The sequence below is a fragment of the Sarcophilus harrisii genome, chromosome 4, assembly GCF_902635505.1.
Source record: "Sarcophilus harrisii chromosome 4, mSarHar1.11, whole genome shotgun sequence".
Taxonomy (NCBI): Eukaryota; Metazoa; Chordata; class Mammalia; order Dasyuromorphia; family Dasyuridae; genus Sarcophilus; species Sarcophilus harrisii.
The window spans coordinates 312,548,657-312,566,452 of NC_045429.1; the positions used below are offsets into that span (position 1 = coordinate 312,548,657).

General features: G+C 33.9%; 1 protein-coding gene across 3 annotated transcripts in view; it reads right to left on the reverse strand.

Moving 5' to 3' along the window:
• ABCA5 (ATP binding cassette subfamily A member 5) overlaps window positions 1-17,796 on the reverse strand; it is a 113,098-nt gene that overhangs the window by 45,853 nt on the left and 49,449 nt on the right. For all 3 annotated transcript variants that reach the window (XM_031965711.1, XM_031965712.1, XM_031965714.1), the window contains 6 exons: window positions 17,112-17,222; window positions 14,148-14,323; window positions 13,193-13,312; window positions 6,100-6,238; window positions 5,404-5,494; window positions 5,122-5,261 (listed from right to left, as the gene is read on the reverse strand). In XM_031965711.1, coding sequence (XP_031821571.1) covers window positions 5,122-5,261; window positions 5,404-5,494; window positions 6,100-6,238; window positions 13,193-13,312; window positions 14,148-14,323; window positions 17,112-17,222 — 777 coding nt within the window. The remainder of the gene's footprint in view (window positions 1-5,121; window positions 5,262-5,403; window positions 5,495-6,099; window positions 6,239-13,192; window positions 13,313-14,147; window positions 14,324-17,111; window positions 17,223-17,796) is intronic.

The window sequence follows — 17,796 nt, forward strand, 5'->3', positions numbered from 1 at the left end:
AGCCAATGTGATCTACATCAAAAAAAAAAAAATCTTGAAGCCAGGGATATCTCAGTACCTTATAGGTAGTTATGTAAGAAAATGTAAATGGAAGAGATGCACAGGCTGTCCATGCCATGGTTACCTAGGAGGCACTATCTCTGATATCCAGTTGTGACAGCAATAGGAAGCTGCCAACATATAGTTGGTGATTTACTTCAGGGAAATGGGACCAAAGTCAGGGACCTTTGGCTACAGAGGCAGAAACCAGGGAATGAGTCAGATAATGGAGTCTGGTCCTAGATGGGTTCTTGTCTCTTGATCCAGACTAAGGGTTAAAAAGCATGATGGAGAAGGGTCCCAGAAGGCAGCAACCCCATCTTGAATTGCTTCAAGTCAGCAGTAGTAGCATCCAGATTGTAGAAGGATATAACCAGGACCTAGCATCCCATTCAAGGGACGATGGAAGAGGGAACAACCTAACCTGTTCCAATCAAAGAACTGAAACTGGAGAAATGAATCAATTAAATTAAACTTAATATAATATGAAGTAGTACACCCAGAAGAGTAATTCCATAAGTATCAGTAAAACTTTAAAAAAAGAATATCTAGGCCAAAATTTCTTCCAAAGTAGATGGAAAGAATGAAGAGATAAAAATTAAACTAAATTTGTAGTCCTAAGGTAACATCTTCTTTCTCTCCTTTTCTTCTTCAAGAAGAAAAGTACTCAGGGTTTCTAGGGAGTTCAACTAGACCCTCTAAAGGGTCTCACCTATTAAATCAAACTATACAATCCTCTATATTTATAGTGCTACTCTAGTCTCCCACTGATGGGAAAAAAACCAAGATCACTAGAAAGTCAACATGACTTTCCTCTGAACAGCACAGTGCAGAAAACATATTGTACCACAAAAGGGCAAAAGCAATAGTTGGCTCTTAATTTTGGCTCCATATCTTGCTTCAATTTTTTTTTGATATAGGAATTCCTCTATTGTTACTCATTAAAATTTCCAAAACTACTCCATTCAAAACACTTCTCACACAAATAAACTTAGATCTAAACAGTCGGAAGACTATCAAGTGCTCATGGGTAATCTGAGCTAATATAATAAAAATGACAACAATTCTATTTAAATTAATCTACTTATTGAGTGTTGTACCAATCAAAATATAAAGAAATTACTTTATAGCAGGAAAAAATAATAACAAAATTCATCTGAAAGAACAAAAGGTCAAGAATTTCAGGAGAATTAATGAAAAAACATGCAAATGAAGCTTAGGGTACCAGACCTAAAACTATAAAGCAATAGCCATCAAAACCATTTGTTACTGGCTAAGAAATAAGAGTAATAGATGAGTGAAATAGGTTAGGTTCACAAAACACTATAGTCAATGACCAGAGTAATATAGTGTTGGATAAATCCAAAGACCCCAGCTTCTTCTCTTCTTTTTTTTTTTTTTTTTTTGGCTGAGGCAGTGACTTGCCCAGGATCACACAAGTAGGAAGTGTTAAGTGTCTGAGACCAGACTTGAATTTAGATCCTCCTGAAATCAGGGCTGGTGCTCAGACCCCAGCTTCTGGGATAAGAACTCACTACTTGATAAAAATTTCTGGGAAAAATGGAAATCAGTATATGGCAGAAAGTAGAAATACCTAACACCCTATACCAACATAAGGTCGAAATTGTTTCATGATTTAGACATAAAGAGTGATACCATAAACAAATGAGGAGAAAAAGGGATAGTATATCACTCACTCAGGATTGGTATATCACTCAGATCTATGGAGAATGAAGGAATTTATAGCCAAAGAAGAACTAGAGAATATTATGAAGTGCAAAATGGATAATTTTTATTGTATTAAATTTTAAAAAGTTTTGTACAAACAAAACCAATGCAGTCAAGATTTGAAAGAAAGCAGAAAACCGGAGGGAATTTTTCACATCCAATGTTTCTGATAAAGACCTCATTTCCAAAATATATAGAAAATTGACTCAAATTTATAAGAATACAAACAATTCCCCAGTTGATAAAAAGTCAAAAGATATAAACAGTCTAATATAAAAAGACAATTTTCAGACAAAGAAATTAAACCCTTTTCTAGTCATATGAAAAAGATGCTCCAAATAACTATTGATTAGAGAAATGCAAATTAAAACAATTCTGAGGTGCCACTTCATATCTATCAGACTGGCTAAGATGACAGGAAAAGACAATAAGGAATGCTGGAGGGGATGTGAGAAAACTGGTACACTAATACCTTGTTGGTAGAGTTGTGAACTAATGTAATAATTCTAGAGAGCAATTTGGAATTATGCCCAAAAGGCTATCAAACTGCATACCCTTTGATTCAGCAGTGTCTCTACTGGGTCTCTATCCCAAAAGAATCATAAAAAGGGAAAAGAACCCACTTGTGCAAAAATATTTGTAGCAGCCCTTTTTCTAGTGGCAAAGAACTAGAATCTAAGTGGATGCCCTTAGCTGGGGAATGGCTGAATAAATTATGGAATATGAATGCAATGAAACATTATTGTTCTATAAGAAATGGTCAGCAGACCGATTTCAGAATAGCCTGGAAAGGCTTACATGAACTGATGCCAAATGAAGTCACTAGAACCAAGGACACAGCAACAAAAAGATTATGTGATGATCAGCTGTGATGAACTTGGTTCTTTTAAAAAATGAGGTGATTTAAGGCAATTCCAATAGACTTTTGATGGAAAGAGCCATCTGCATCCAGGGAGAAAACTACGGAGACTAAATGTGGATCACAGAATAGTATTTTCACCTTTTTGTTGTTGTTCATTTGCTTGTTTTTTTTTTTCTTTCTCATTTTTTTCCCTTTTGATTTGATTTTTCTTGCACAGCATGATATGTTTAGAAGAAGTACACATGTTTAACCTATATTGGATAACCTGCTGTCTAGGCGAGGCAAAAGGGAAGGAGGAAGGAAGAAAAACTTGGAAGCCAAGATTGTGTAAGGGTGAATGTTGAAAACTATGTTTGCATGTATTTTGAAAAATTAAAAAGTTGTTATTATTTTTTCAAAAAAAATATTATATCATTACCCCTCCCTTTAGCCATTGGTTTCCAGTAAATACCTCCTAGGAGTAAAGGATTTCCCTGCAGGGAATAAAAAGCTTACATCTAGGTATGAAATACTTCTGTAAAAATATCTCCCTCCTACCTCTGCTTTTCTTTTTAAAGACCCAATTTAGAGAATTACATAGGTTCCTGAGAAGTAAGGTTCATAGATGGTGATTTGTTTAGTAACAACTCTAAACGCTTTCCTTTTTAAGAAGGTATCAATCCACCTAGCCTAAAATCATTATATATCTGGAAGGCTATGGTGCTTAGTGAAGTGATCTTTAGATGAAGTAGTGGTTGACTGAAATGGAAGGTTGCTTGACTTTTAGCTATCTGAATTTACTTCTCCTTTGGGAAGCTAACGTTCCACCCAGAGTAGTGTTATAACATTAAAGCATGGAGAGGTACACAAGGACCACTTTTAGCAAATCCAAGTATCTGCATGAGAAAGGGAAAGGAGATGCAAAGTAATTTTATTTTATGGGGTTTTGTTACAATTGTAAATTTTACTACTGATATGTTAAAAGGAAAAAAATAATATGCAGATCAATAAAACAAACATTTTTCAAGTCATTAAATGAATTAAGTATTTAAAAAGGAGAAAGTTTTGATTTTTACTCTTTGCTGACAATGATGAATCTAGCCTCCTCTTAATCAAGTTAGCCATCCTTCATCTAACAATGGCTGGTACTTTCTTTATAAATTCAACAAATACTTTGAAGATCATCTCATAACTTTATAGGTGTTACTCTCCAAGTTCTACCCTTTTATTTTAAAGATGAGAAAACTGAAGCCCAAAGAGACTAAATGACTTTTCTATAATGTAAGGACTAACATCAGAAACTGGATTTGATCTTAGGAGCTCTGACCCCAGAGTTGGAGCTTTTCCTACTATAACACACTATACATACTCATATCCCCCCCTTTTTTTTAAACCTATAAAGTACTAGTTTGTGACAAAACAATTACTACATGCCAATTATTTAGTGCATACAACCTAATGGTGATTTGTTTCCTTGTTACTCTAGTCTTCAGAGACTATCAGGAGTCTATTACTGGGCTGGAACTAGAAGCATGGCAGAATGGCAGAATCTACCCTCAGTTGCCATGACCTTTGAAAAATCATATATCTCTGTGTCAGGATGATGCAGTAGAGTAATAGTTATTTTCATAACAATATGTGTAAGTGGCTTAACAATAATAAACAAAGATTTCACTATCCTTTTTTTTTTTTTTTTACCATTATACTTAAATTTTCATTAAACTATTAATATCAGAATCCTCAAGCTGGAAGGAAATTTAAAAATCCCTATTAAGTGCATTTCTACTTCTTAGGGGTACAACCAAACTCAGAGGAGCATTTTTCCTTCAAATATTCTTCTTATACTTTATAAACTCTTCATTAAAATCAGTAAGATTCACTGAGAAGACAGAAGGGAAAGATATTATTTGGAAATGAAAGTAATATAAAATAATATTAAACATACTGTTTTTTAGAAAAATGAAACATTCAACTCTCCCCAATTTAGGTTAATAAGACTTCTTTCAATCCAGATAGAACATACTCACTCCCAGACAATTTTCTGTTAACAATATAAATTCGAAATTAGGATATCATATTCATCAGCAAAACTCTTAGTCTCAGTGAGACAGACTCTCTACTATGATCTTATAATATCTTGATACTATGTCCTGGATATTTTAATTATTATGAAAACAATGAATTCAGAAATCCATTCTAAATGAGGCCTAAAAAATTGTCAAGTTCAGAATATAGAACAAAAGAAGAAGAAATGTTAACAGAATTCTAGAATTTAGACCAGGAAGATTACTTAGAAAGTATGTTGCTACTTGTTTTTATCAAAAGTAAAATAGAAGAAAGCAACCTTTTCCTCGGATAAAGAACAATGAAAGAATTGTAGAATACTACCACAACTACTAAATATCATAAGGAAAAGTAATCAGGGAGAAAACTTGTCTATATTAATCCTGAATCTTAACTCAATATCACAAATGAAGTTAGCCAGTCAAGAAATCATAAAAATAAATCAATACCTGAAAATTTATCCATGTCTTTAAAAGGCAAGCTATAGACAAGTTGCTGGTCGTTCTGTTGTAATAAGTTAGCTCCATGAATATGCTGCTTAACCAGCGATGAAAGAGATTCTGTGATGCAATGCTTGTCTATGTACATGCTAAAAAAAATCCAGAAATCATAATGATGTTTATTACATGATAAACTAGGAAAACAGTTAATTTTAAATAATGATTGCTTTGAATTCACACAATTCAGCTGCATTAAGCTGCCATATGGGATGCAAATGTTTAAAATAATACCTTAGTCGGTAGCCAATTCCCCATTTACTTTTGAGAAACAAAGAAGATCCAACACATTTCAGCATTCCTTGTGATATCACAGCTTTCCTATCTGTAAAGAAATTTACAATTTGCACTTATAATTTAAGAAATCCCTCTTTCATAATAGTTACACTTTGATACTTGTTATTTTGTTTTCATAATTACATATTTAAAGTATTAGACTTTAACAGAAAGAACACTGATGAACAGATTAGTGACTTCCCAGATATAAATTAATGGCAGAGATTACAGAACTTTAATTTCCAACTCCATTTGTGTTATTTATCTATTTATCTGTGCTATTGAATGTGTACTGCCGAAAAACTGCCTGCTTATGCAGAACAAAAGTTTTTTTTTTTTTTTTTTTTTTTTTGTCACAGATCTCTTTGGCAGTCTGTTGAAGTTTATAGATCCCTTCTTAGAATATTTTGTTGTCAATGAGAGATTAATAAAAATAGAGTTGTCATTTTTACCATTCCTGGATCCCTTGAAATCTATTCACAGATCTCTTAATCCATATACATCAGGTTAGAAATTTTGGCCTAGAGTAAATGCCCTTAGGTAATACTTTTAAACTTTCAACTACCTTAGCTATTTCTCAAAATTAAACACTTAATGTATGTTTTCATAACACCCATAATTTACAATCCCTTTTCTTTAAGTCAAAAATCTCACCAGCAAGAATGTCAGCTTCATCCATAAAATGAGTGCTAAGTACTATCACTCGATTGCTTTTTCTATATTTCAAGAGATTCCAAACAATATGACGTGAGCAAGGATCCATTCCAGCAGTTGGTTCATCTAGTAGCAATACCTCATCAAAAGAAAATATAAAAAAAAAAAATCATAGGAAAACATATAAAGAAAAATCTGGAAATTTAGTGTCCAAAATTTCTAAATACATCCAAAGGCTTCCTTTTATAAAATAAAATTTCAAAGCAATAGCAGACTTTTTATTTTATTTATTTTTCTACCTGTAATTTTTAATTGCTAAATATATTACAGAAAATTGATTATGGATATCTCCAATTTGATTGGAGACAATCATTTTGGATATGAACATATTTTTAGTACTGAAATTTTTTAGAAACTAAATTCTGCATTTCTGGTTGGCAATAAAACAAGTGGAAATAAAGAGATAAAAGGAGACATAATGCAAAAATCTCTGATTCCTGTAAAAAGTGATCAAACTGTTGTACTCTAGTACAACTTAAATCACAATTATTTAGTGAGCTTAACACAAAAATATTCAAAGATTACCAATTCCAGTCTATCCATAATGCAATACATATTTATTATGTCCTTATTATATGCAAGATCCTGTGCTAGGCAACAGGGAAAAAACAAAAACAATCTCCACACTCACAGAACTTGCATTATGGTGAGACAACATGCAAAAGGAGAAGTTTCTTACTTGAGGCATTTGGGTATGAACAATTAAGGGAATCAAGAAATGTGTCACCTAAATTGTGATTTTGAAAGATGCAAAGGATTCTAAAACGTAGAGTGAGAAGGAAATATATTCTAGACATGTGAGACAGTTTGCCCAAGGATAGGAGATGAGGCATCAAGTTTGTTAAAGATCAAGTTAAGTCTTGAGACAGAGAACGCATCAAGTAAAATACTGTGAAGTAAATCTGTAAAAGGTGGTTTCGTCTGGTCTACAGCTATATGTGAAAGGAAGAGAAAGGGAAGAATGGGAGCCTATGACAAAAAGGAATTTCAGAGTTCTGATACATAAATAAATACTAGGGTTCTCTGTGAAATATAGAATATCATTTCTGATAATATTTCTTGGGTACACCTTTATCCCTGGTATTTTGGGTGAAGTTCTGTTCAAGGTATAGATTATGATTTCAATCCAGTAGCCAGGAAACAGTAAATTATACTACCTTATCTTTCACTCCCCAGAGGCAACTCAGATTCCTTCTCAGTTTCCATTGATAATCAAATTCTTTCCACACACTAAGTATGGGTGTAACCCACAAGTCTATTTCCTGGGCTTTCTAATTTTTTCTCAATACTATTCTCTATTTAATCAGCTCTCATCTCCCATAGGTTTGTCATCTTTATGCAAACAAATTCTGATTCTATTATGTTCGAGCCCCCAAGTTGAAGTGACAAAACGTACCATGCTTCTAGAGCCCCCATGCTGGCGTGATTAAAATATACCGTCTTAATGGAAAAGTGATGAGGTGAGACTTCTACATATGGTGGGAAAATGGAGTCCATTTATTCCAAGGACTTTCCCCTTTTTATACCCTTATACTGTTATGTAACAAAAACAACACTGGGCATGCACCAAGCATATACTGTGCACGTGGCACTACAAAAACAACTTGCTATTGTATGTAGTTTGCCACCTAGTATCACTCTTGCCACCTGGTATCACTCTGCTTCAATCACCACACAAGTTGTCACCACTCCCTGACTTCTCAGGAAGTCCGATTGCCCTTAGGGGAGATAGGGAGCCGAACTAGACATTATTAGCAGGCTCCCTCTGGGCTGAAGGGTCTTATACCTCCACCCAGAGTTCCCCCACTGTCTGTGACCCTTTACATAATTCTATGGAATGTAGGAACATAATGGATGTAGGAACCTAATGGAATGTACATAATTCTATGGAATTCCCAGGTTCCTACATCTCTCAAATCTAATTCCTTCCATTCAAATGGTTTAGTTCAGACCCTCATTACTTCTCACCTGACTACAGTCTCCTAATGAAGCTCCATGTGTCAGATCTCTCACTATTTCATCTATCCTACATATCTGTTGCCAACATCATTTTCCTTAAGGATAGATCTAATAAGTGTTTTCTCTACTTAATCCATGCCAAAAGTTTCTTATTTGCTTCCATGATTAAATTTAAACTATTGTTTAGCATTTAAAACCTTTCAGAACCTGACCTCAACCCAACTTCTTCAATTATGTTCCTTCTGATACTCTGCCATCTAGTCAAATGGCATTCTATTTCAAACTTAGGACACTCTTATCTCCAGTTTCCAAACCCTTCTATGCTCATACTATATATCTAGGACACACTTCTTCCCCTCCTTTTTTCTCAGACTCTCTTCCTTCCTTTAAGGTGCAGTTTAAGCACCATCTTCTGCTCAACACTATTCCTGATTCACTTTTCCTAATGAAAGAATTATAGAATACTACCACAACTACTAAATATCATAAGGAAAAATAATCAGGGAAAAAACTTGTCTGTGTTAGCCCTGAATCTCAACACAAATGAAGTTAGCTAGTCAAGAAATCATAAAAATAAGTCAATACCTGAAAATCTGTCCATGTCTTTAAAAGGTAAGCTATAGACAAGTTGCTGGTCATTCTGTTATAATGTTTCCTTTCCAAATTACCTTACATTTAACTGGGTATTTATCAACTTTATATTATATATACTTTTATATTTTTCTATCTCCCATTCAAATGTAAATTCCTTCTCTAGGAGTTCTTTACATTATTTCATCCTTTGTATTTATATCCTATGACTTAACATCTGGCTCATAGTAAGGAAATGCTAAACTCTTGTTTACCTAATCTCCATATGTTCCAAAATATCTCAAATACTAAACACATGTATAATAAAATGCATATTTCCATCAAATTCATTCCACTTCTAAATTTCTCCATTTCCACTATCCCTCTATATTCACCCTGATTTGTTATGCTGCAGGCAACCTTGATTGTTCCTTCTCGTGCTTCATCCCCATCTAATCATTTGTCATATCTTTTTTTTTTTTATCTCTACAATTTCTCTCTCATAACTATGCCCCTTCTCTTTATTTACACAGCCTCCATTTTAAGTTCAAGCCTTAATTACCTTTAGCCTGCTCTGTAATAAAAGTCCTTTAATTAGTTTCTGTCTCCAGTCTCTTCTTTTTCTAATGTATTCTCTACATAGGTTCCAAAATGACATTCCCAAGTTATGTAATAAGAATGCAATGAATATCATTTTTCTATAAGAAATGATGAGCAGGCTGATTTCAGAAAACTCTGGAAAGACTTACATGAATTGATACTAAGTGAAACGAGCACAACCAAGAGAACATTCTACACAGCAACAAGATCATCTGATAGTCAATGGTGATGGATTTGGCCCTTCTCAACAATATAGTGATTCAAGGCAATTCTACTAGACTTGGGATAGAAAAGGTCGTCCACATCCAGAGAAAGAACTATGGAGACTGAATATGTATTGAAGCATAGTATTTTCACTTTTTGTTTATTTTTTTCTTTCTCATGGTTTTTCCAATTTTGGTCTAATTTTTCTTGCACAACATGACAAATATGGAAATATAATTAAAAGAATTATACATATTTAACTTACATATTATTTGCTGTCTTGGGGAGGAGAGTGGTAAGGAAGGAAGAAAAATTTGGAACACAAAGTCTTACAAAAATGAATAGAATGGTGATATCTTTATATGTATTTGGAAAATAAAATACTGCTGAAATTTTTTTAAAGTGATATTCCCAAAATGAAGACCATGCTATATCTTTCTATCTAAATCTTTAGTCTTAGTCTCTCTTTCCATGTCTCTACATATGTATATGTGTATTTCCTATGCAAAAATAAATCATTTGGTGCCTAAAAGATAGATTTGCAAAGGGTACTACAGATGGATGCTACAGAAGGAAGCAAAAAGCACAGAATGCCCACTCTTGCTCCTCTCAGATATTCCAGGGGATGAAATTAAGTGCACCCAAACCTGAAGAAGATATCCTGAGATCCAGCATCTTCTGAGGGAGATCCTAGAGTGATTTCCATAGGTGCAGGAAGGATAGAAAAAATATTTGAGGGCAATGAATGAGATGAATACAAGTATTAGTTTTAACATAAATTGGAGCTCTGGGAAGTAGGATAGAAGAGAAGCTCCACCAGAGTACAATATACTCTACAGGAGGTAAGGCTAAGGGAAGACAGAAGGAAAGTATAGTGGATGGGAGTAGGGCAAGAGAATTGTGTATTTGGAATCATAAAATTTAGGAGGGGGAAAATAGGATAAACACTTATGGATTATCTTCTAGACAATGTATAGTTAGAAGAATCCTACATGTGAAATATAATTGGCTCTTCATCTAGCCTTATATATTTATTAAAACCCAATTCCTACACCAGTCCTAAAAGTAAGAGGCCTAGTGTCTGAATGTTCTGCTCAGCAGGGTCTAGGAAATAAGAAGTCTGGTGGTCTGGGTGTTCAATGGTCATGAATGGCAAAGGGGCTATTTTTCTCATTTGTTTTGACAAAGTAGGCAAAATAGTAATTTCACAGATGGCAATAGATTCAAGTTTTGAAATCCATTCCATTCAGTGCAATGAAAGAACTGAACAATGATTCAAGGCAGAGAAGCTGTATATTCTCAGGCAATGGATCTCAATATTAGGGAGCAGCATCCAAACTTATTCCCTAACTAAGCTAAGAGCCAAGATATTCTTCCTCATCAATCAAGAAAAGACAGCTTTACCTCAAGTCCCAATCCCCTCCCCCAATGACTCAGAGCAAAAAATTTCAATGAGACAATGAGCCTCTAAACTTAGGTAGGGCTGTAACTGGAGCTTCTATTCTTTAACAATTAAAGCAACATGGCTCCCAATAGAAATGATGACACCCAAAGGCTCCCATGTTCTCTTCTTATTGTCATATATTCCAAGAAAGAAAAAGAGAAAGCCTCAACTATTATTTTATGATACATATATTGCTTCAAAACCTTCTACAAGAAGCCTTCCCTAATCCTTTATTCAAGTGCTTTATTGCACTTTTTAATTATTCCTTATCATCCCTCAAGAGATTATAAATTTCTTGAGGGGAGAGACAATCTTTCCCCTTTATTTGTATCCCCAGCACTTAGCACAGTGCCTGGGTACATAGCAGGCACTTTATAAATGTTCCCTTATTGATTGATACAAAACTTTTCAAAATGTGGTCAATATAAGGAAGTTGTAGTTCAAGACCAGAAGAATAAAACGTTTTCTTTCTATTGATATGAAATAGCAGTCAGCCAATAAATAAAGTATGTGCCTTCCATGTGCCAAAAATGCTAGGGATACAAAGAAAAGTACAAGATGATCCCCACTCTCAAGGAGCTCACAATCCAATAAAAAGCAAATACAACGGTACCTCAGTAATCATTATTAATTGGTTCCAGAAGGTACAAAGAGTGCTGAAAATGACCAAGTACCAAACAAATTTTGGTATATGCCTGCATACTCCAACTATTCCTCCCCACCTAATTCCCCAAAGGGGCAAGTGAGACTTCCACCTCTGAATAAACAAGCCAGCCCAGCCCTGCCAAGGACTTTTTGACACAACTCTAAGAGGAACCCCACACCATTCAAGCTTCCTGTGTAGAGGGGGGATGGATATGAATGCCCAACCCCTTTGTTGCCCAGGAATCCTGACCCTCACCACTGCTGCCACTGGCACTACTCTTACTCCTTTTGCTTCTCCTCCTGTCAAGCACCACCGTCACGCTACACCCCGTCTGGTACTACTACTATTTAGGGAAGCAGGAGACTATATGTTGTACCCATATCATCCAATAGGAAATATAATACCTGACCTTCAACCTGACACACAATCTCAGCATTGTGGGCACCAGTTCTGTCCACCACCTTCATTGGGGAAGAGGTGCCTGCATCCAAGAGGCAATAGCAGTGGCAGCAGGGGCTGGGCAGTCTAGCTAGCCAACCTCACATCCCTCCTGCTCAACCAAGACAACAAACTAAGTTCAACAAGGGACAAGCTAGAGTTGAGTACTGAAGCATTTTTTTCTCCCTGAAATGCACCCAGTACTGAATTTGATCAGTTTCAAAGTAGAAGTTGTAAAGTATCACTATAACTTGGTACAAACAAACTACATCCAAGACAGACTGAAAATAATCAACAAAAGGAAAGGCACTAGACTCAAGAAGAATCAGAAAATGTTTCCTATAGAATGTGAGATTTTAACTGGAACTTGAAGAAAATCAACAAGTAGAGATGAGGAGGGAGAACAATTTATATGTGGGAGAGAGCCAGTAAAAATGCCCAGTTGAGAAATGGAATTTCTTGTTTAAGAAACAACAAAGAACATCATACTGGAAGAATATGGAGGAAGAAGGTGATACAAGGTATAAGAAGACAGGAAAGATACTTCAATACTTTCAGCTATGACCTCATTATTATGGGCACTACCTCAATGATAAAGTAGAGGCAATGCATAAATAATAATTTCTAAGAAATCGATGTAAAAATTTACCATTAGCCCAATACAAAATAAGCCTCATTATAGCATTTCAGTTGCACTTATTCAAAATTATTGATTGGTGAATACTGATTAATTTTAGCTTAAAAGTTCAAATAAGACAACAAAAATTATAGTGAAATGTGAGAAAAAAAATGATTCTAATTGTATTCAGCTAAGAAGTGGAGACACCATAGTGAGTAATCAAATCTCTTTGGGTTTTGTGTAAATTATAAATTATAAAGCACAGGATTAATGTGAACTGCTTAATGCTGATGGTTATTTTGGTTATACACTATAAATGTCTTGACAAAAGTCATTTCTCAGGGAGTGACTTTATCTGGTAATCAAATATCAAGTATAAGTTAAGTAACTTGGTACAACTGATTTGGCTTTCTTAACAGGCTGGGTATTGTTCAATAGAAACACTTAGTATCTCAAGTGCCTCTACATGACTTTTCTATTTTCTAATTTGTAGAATATGTTGTAGTTGTCCTATGGATACAGTTAAAATACCTTAATAGTTTACAATAATTACCTTGGGATCTCCAAGAACAGCAATACCCAGTGATAGTTTTCGTTTCTGACCTCCACTTAATTTTTTTGCTTGGTTATCTTTGATGGCTTGCATATCCAAATCTAGTAAAACTTTCTGTACCTTCATAACAAACAGGGAGAGATTATCAAAAATGTTATTGTTCTATAAGAAAATTATGAAATGGACAGTTTCAGAGGAAATGGGAAGACCACTATGAATGCATACAAAACAAAGTAAATAGAACTGTGAGAACAATTTGTATGATGATAAAAACATTATAGAAAAAAAAATACTCTGATCAATTAAATGATAAACCACTTGTGTCCAGAAATCTAAAGATAAAATATGCTCCATTCAGTAAGGTGAATTTAAGATGAAAAAGGACACATACATTTTGGGGCAAGACCAATATCAAAATTTATTTTGCTGGACTATGTATGTTTATGATAAAGAACATTTTTCTTTTATGTTATTATTCAGTGGAAACAAAAAAATAGCCAATAAAAAAGAAAGATTGTTAATGATAAAATAAGTTATTTTTTCCCAACTATACATATATATGTATATGTATACTTATATATGCATGTGTATATACAGATAGAGTGAAAACAATTTGCTTAATTATAAATATTGCTTTGAAGGTAGAAGGATTATTTTTGACATATATTTTGACATATATTTACCAAAAATAAAAATAAAAAAAACAGGTTAACTACATTCAGCACTGTGCTAGAATAATCTTACTTATTATGAATAACAGTTTTTAAATGTGGTATAAACAAAATTTGCCAAAGTTTACCCCAATATTCTATACTATCTATTTAATTGGTTTTTTTAAGCTAACATAAACTTCTTATTTGGCATGAGGCACTTTGCTTTCAGGGGTACAGGCTTGTTATCACTATTTAATAATATATGTAAAATAAAGGTATGATTTTCTATTTGAGTAACATACCTCCTGTATTACGCTGTTGGCTGGAATTCCTTTGATAGAAGCCAAAATTGACAAATTCTCTTCCACTGTCAGTACATCAAAATTTATGTCTAACTGTGGGCAAATTCCAATCATTTTTCTTGCTTCAAACATTTCGTCAATTTCTGAGACTCTATGTCCATAAATAGATGCAAGCCCTAAAAGCATAAGAATAAAAATTATTTTAAACCTAAAACCTTTACTCTCAATAAGATAAACTGTTAGAGCTATTAAGTGATTAATGATACAAATCTATTTTTAAATGGTACTCATCAGTTTCGATTTCTATCAAAAAATATTAGTGCATACCTTTTCATTTGTACTTTGAATTCTTTAATTATTCTAAATTGAGGGGTAAGAATAAAATGAAACAACTGAAAATTGAAGTAACTTTTTATAAATAAAAATGCCAGACAATAAAATATGAAAGCTTTATTTTTCAAAGTAAACTATTATACTGTTTTATATAACTGACATTTATAAAGCACTTGAAGATTTACAAAGCACTCGTGTAAATCATCTAATTTGAGCCTTGAAACAAAGAATTGGCATCATTATTTCCATTTTTACAGACTGAGGCTCAGAGAAGTTAAAAGACATGGTTCCAAAGATAGTAAGGGTCAGAGTTAGGTTTGAACCTAAAGACCTTTCTGACTCTGAGTCCAACACCCTACCTACCAGATCACATTATCTTTCAGTAATTCTTTTAGTTTACAAGAAAAATTTAGAATTATCATTTTACAGGTAATAGGCCCAAAGAACATTCTTCAAATGTGAAATCTTAGGTCTTCTGGCCTATCCTCTCTACTTGTGTTATATACCTTGGAAGCTTAGAAATATTTCCTTAGGTATATAATTTTATGTGCGTTTCATTTAATCTTGCTCTAAAACTGATGAAAATACTGACTTAAAAATGTCACATATGATGACTGATAATATCTAATAGAATGTGAGAAATATTCAGTTAGAGTTTCAAGTACTACTGACCATCATCTTGGAGAAGAAAGAACTAGCCCTAACCATAAAATTTTAAAGGGGACTAGATTAGAAAGTGGCTTAAACCCACTAGGGTCAATGATGGGGAAAAGGTTTTTTGTACCTGCTTAGTAGACTCATTGCATACTATGACATACTTCAAAGGCAGAGATAATGGCTATTTTTGAATATGGGATATATGACCAGGAAGGGGAAATATATCTAGGAACAACATATATGGGCTGGATGAGGAAGACTGTAAACCAGAACTCTGAAGGAAGAAGTAGAACTATCTTTAGAGTATAAAAGCTTACTTTCTTTTCTGTATCAGGATGTAGAACTCATAAGAGTTTTTACACTCACTTCTGCAGGAGTTTATTAAAAGTTTACACTGCTTCAACGCATCCTGAGGTTGTTCATTCACTATACCCTTTTTGAAGTTCAGAATTTTATTTATAACAAGATACAAATTTTAATCTGAATCATATTGACATTTCATAAGATTTAAGGAGTTTTTTAGTTTTCACTTTTAGTGTTCTGATTAGCATTATCCAAACTACTTTAAATTGATGTTTAATTTATAAAATTATGAAATGGGACAGGAATGCCCAGTTCTCTGGGTATCCACCAAGAAAGGCCACAATGGCAATGGGAACTGAGGCTGCAATTACACTTTGATGAGGCACTGAGAATGTTAGGGCAAATGACACAGAAAGTACAGAGACAAGCAGCAAAAAACAGGCAATGTAGGAATGGGGGATACCAATGGTAATAATTGGTGTTACCATACCAATGCGGGTGGTAAAGGAAGGCTGGAAGTGTGGGGAGCAGGAAAGGCACAGATGATCACTTATGTAACCATGAATTAAGAGTTAGGAGCACTCAGCAGCTGGACCCAGATGAAGATGTAAGAGTGCTTCAAAGTGGGATAGGGAGGGGGAAGTTTGAAGTCTCATTTCATAGGAATTTTTTGTGGAATAGATTCTTTATTTGTGCTACCTTGGGGTTAATTCATTAACATACAGAAATTATCTCAAAGTTTTTGGTAAAGTTTTAAAGTTAACATATTCACATCAACTCAAAATATCAGCATCATTTGGTATTTTTGCAGGTTTTCTAGAATATATCTGAGATTTACATATAATAGGACCAAAAATCTCTGACAGAAAAGCTTAGATGCCTGCCCCTGATTCAGCACATTTTACCCAATGTGTGACAGAATTTAGAAATTATGCTCCTCTGATCTTCAGGGCAGTTTGTATATGATTTCTAGGTTCCCCTTTGAAATTGTCCTGCTATTGCTACTTCATACTAGCTGAGAGGAACAGGATGGAGAGGAATTTGGGGAGACCAAAAAAAATCAATTTTAAAAACATTTGATGTGCTTAAAAGGGGAAAATGCCACATAAAATCAATTACAATATGTATGTTTTTTATAAGTCCAAATCAAGTAAGACTAGAGCATACAAATGTTCTTCCAAGCTGGGGCTTATTTTCCTGGGAATGTTCTCAAAGAGGACTCATAGAATGTTCATTAGAATTAAGAACTGTGAGATAAACCAAGGAAAGGCTACAAAGTTAATTAACATCATGTTCTAGCAACTGTCAATCATGGGGCTTGTTTCAAACACCACAATAACTATCCTTCACCAATTGCAGCTCAAATCACTCATTCTCCCTCCTCCTACTACTGTGTCACATTCTAACTTTCCCCCTTCAGAGAGGTAATGATGTGATTCCAAGAGGAGAGTCTTAGCAGCACATATATACATGTGTCACTGAAAAAAATACCTGTCTCTTTCCTCATCTCTAGCATTATTCCACTAGATAAAGAAAAATTAATGCTAACAGTGGACTATGAAAAATTCTGAAGACCGCTAGTATAAAACTATTACACTTTTACAGAAAAACAAAACATCAATGTGAAAGAATCCTTTAAAATACTTAAAGACAGAAGTTATAAACTCTTACCATCTGAAGGTGGGCAGAGTCCACAAAGAATGTTCATTAATGTGCTTTTTCCTGTTCCACTATGGCCAAGTAATGCTGTAATCTGACCCTCATATATGTCAAATGATAAATCTAAGTAAAGAAGGAGAAAACTATGAACACAGAAATAGCACAGATGAAAAAATTAATAGTGATTAAAGGGTTTACAACAATAGAGCATCATTTAGTTACTATGACAAAGAAAAAAATTTAAATATATTACCCTATTTTGAAGCAAAATAAATAATATTATTCTAAATGAGTGAGAACTACAATGAGAACTAAAGAATAATAGAAACCTAAGCTTTATTTGTTATATTTCAATATATATTACAATGATATGAAAACTACTAGGGAGAGAGCATTTCTTCTGGATATGAGTTGGTAATGTCAAACTACTTAAATATATTGTACTGCAGAAGAAGGGGGATAGAGAATTAAGAGATAAATTGCCCTTAAATTAAACCCAGGAAAGTAGCACAATATATGATTTTATAGAAATTTTCTATATGCACAGGCCCAAAGAGTATCAAGGATAGAAGATCCAAAACTTAAAAGCATTTACTCCAGTTCAAAAACAGAAAATTAATATTGAGATTATTAAAACCACATGATTTGACATAATAACCAATGGAACTGTGAATCAGTCTAACATAACATATTGGAA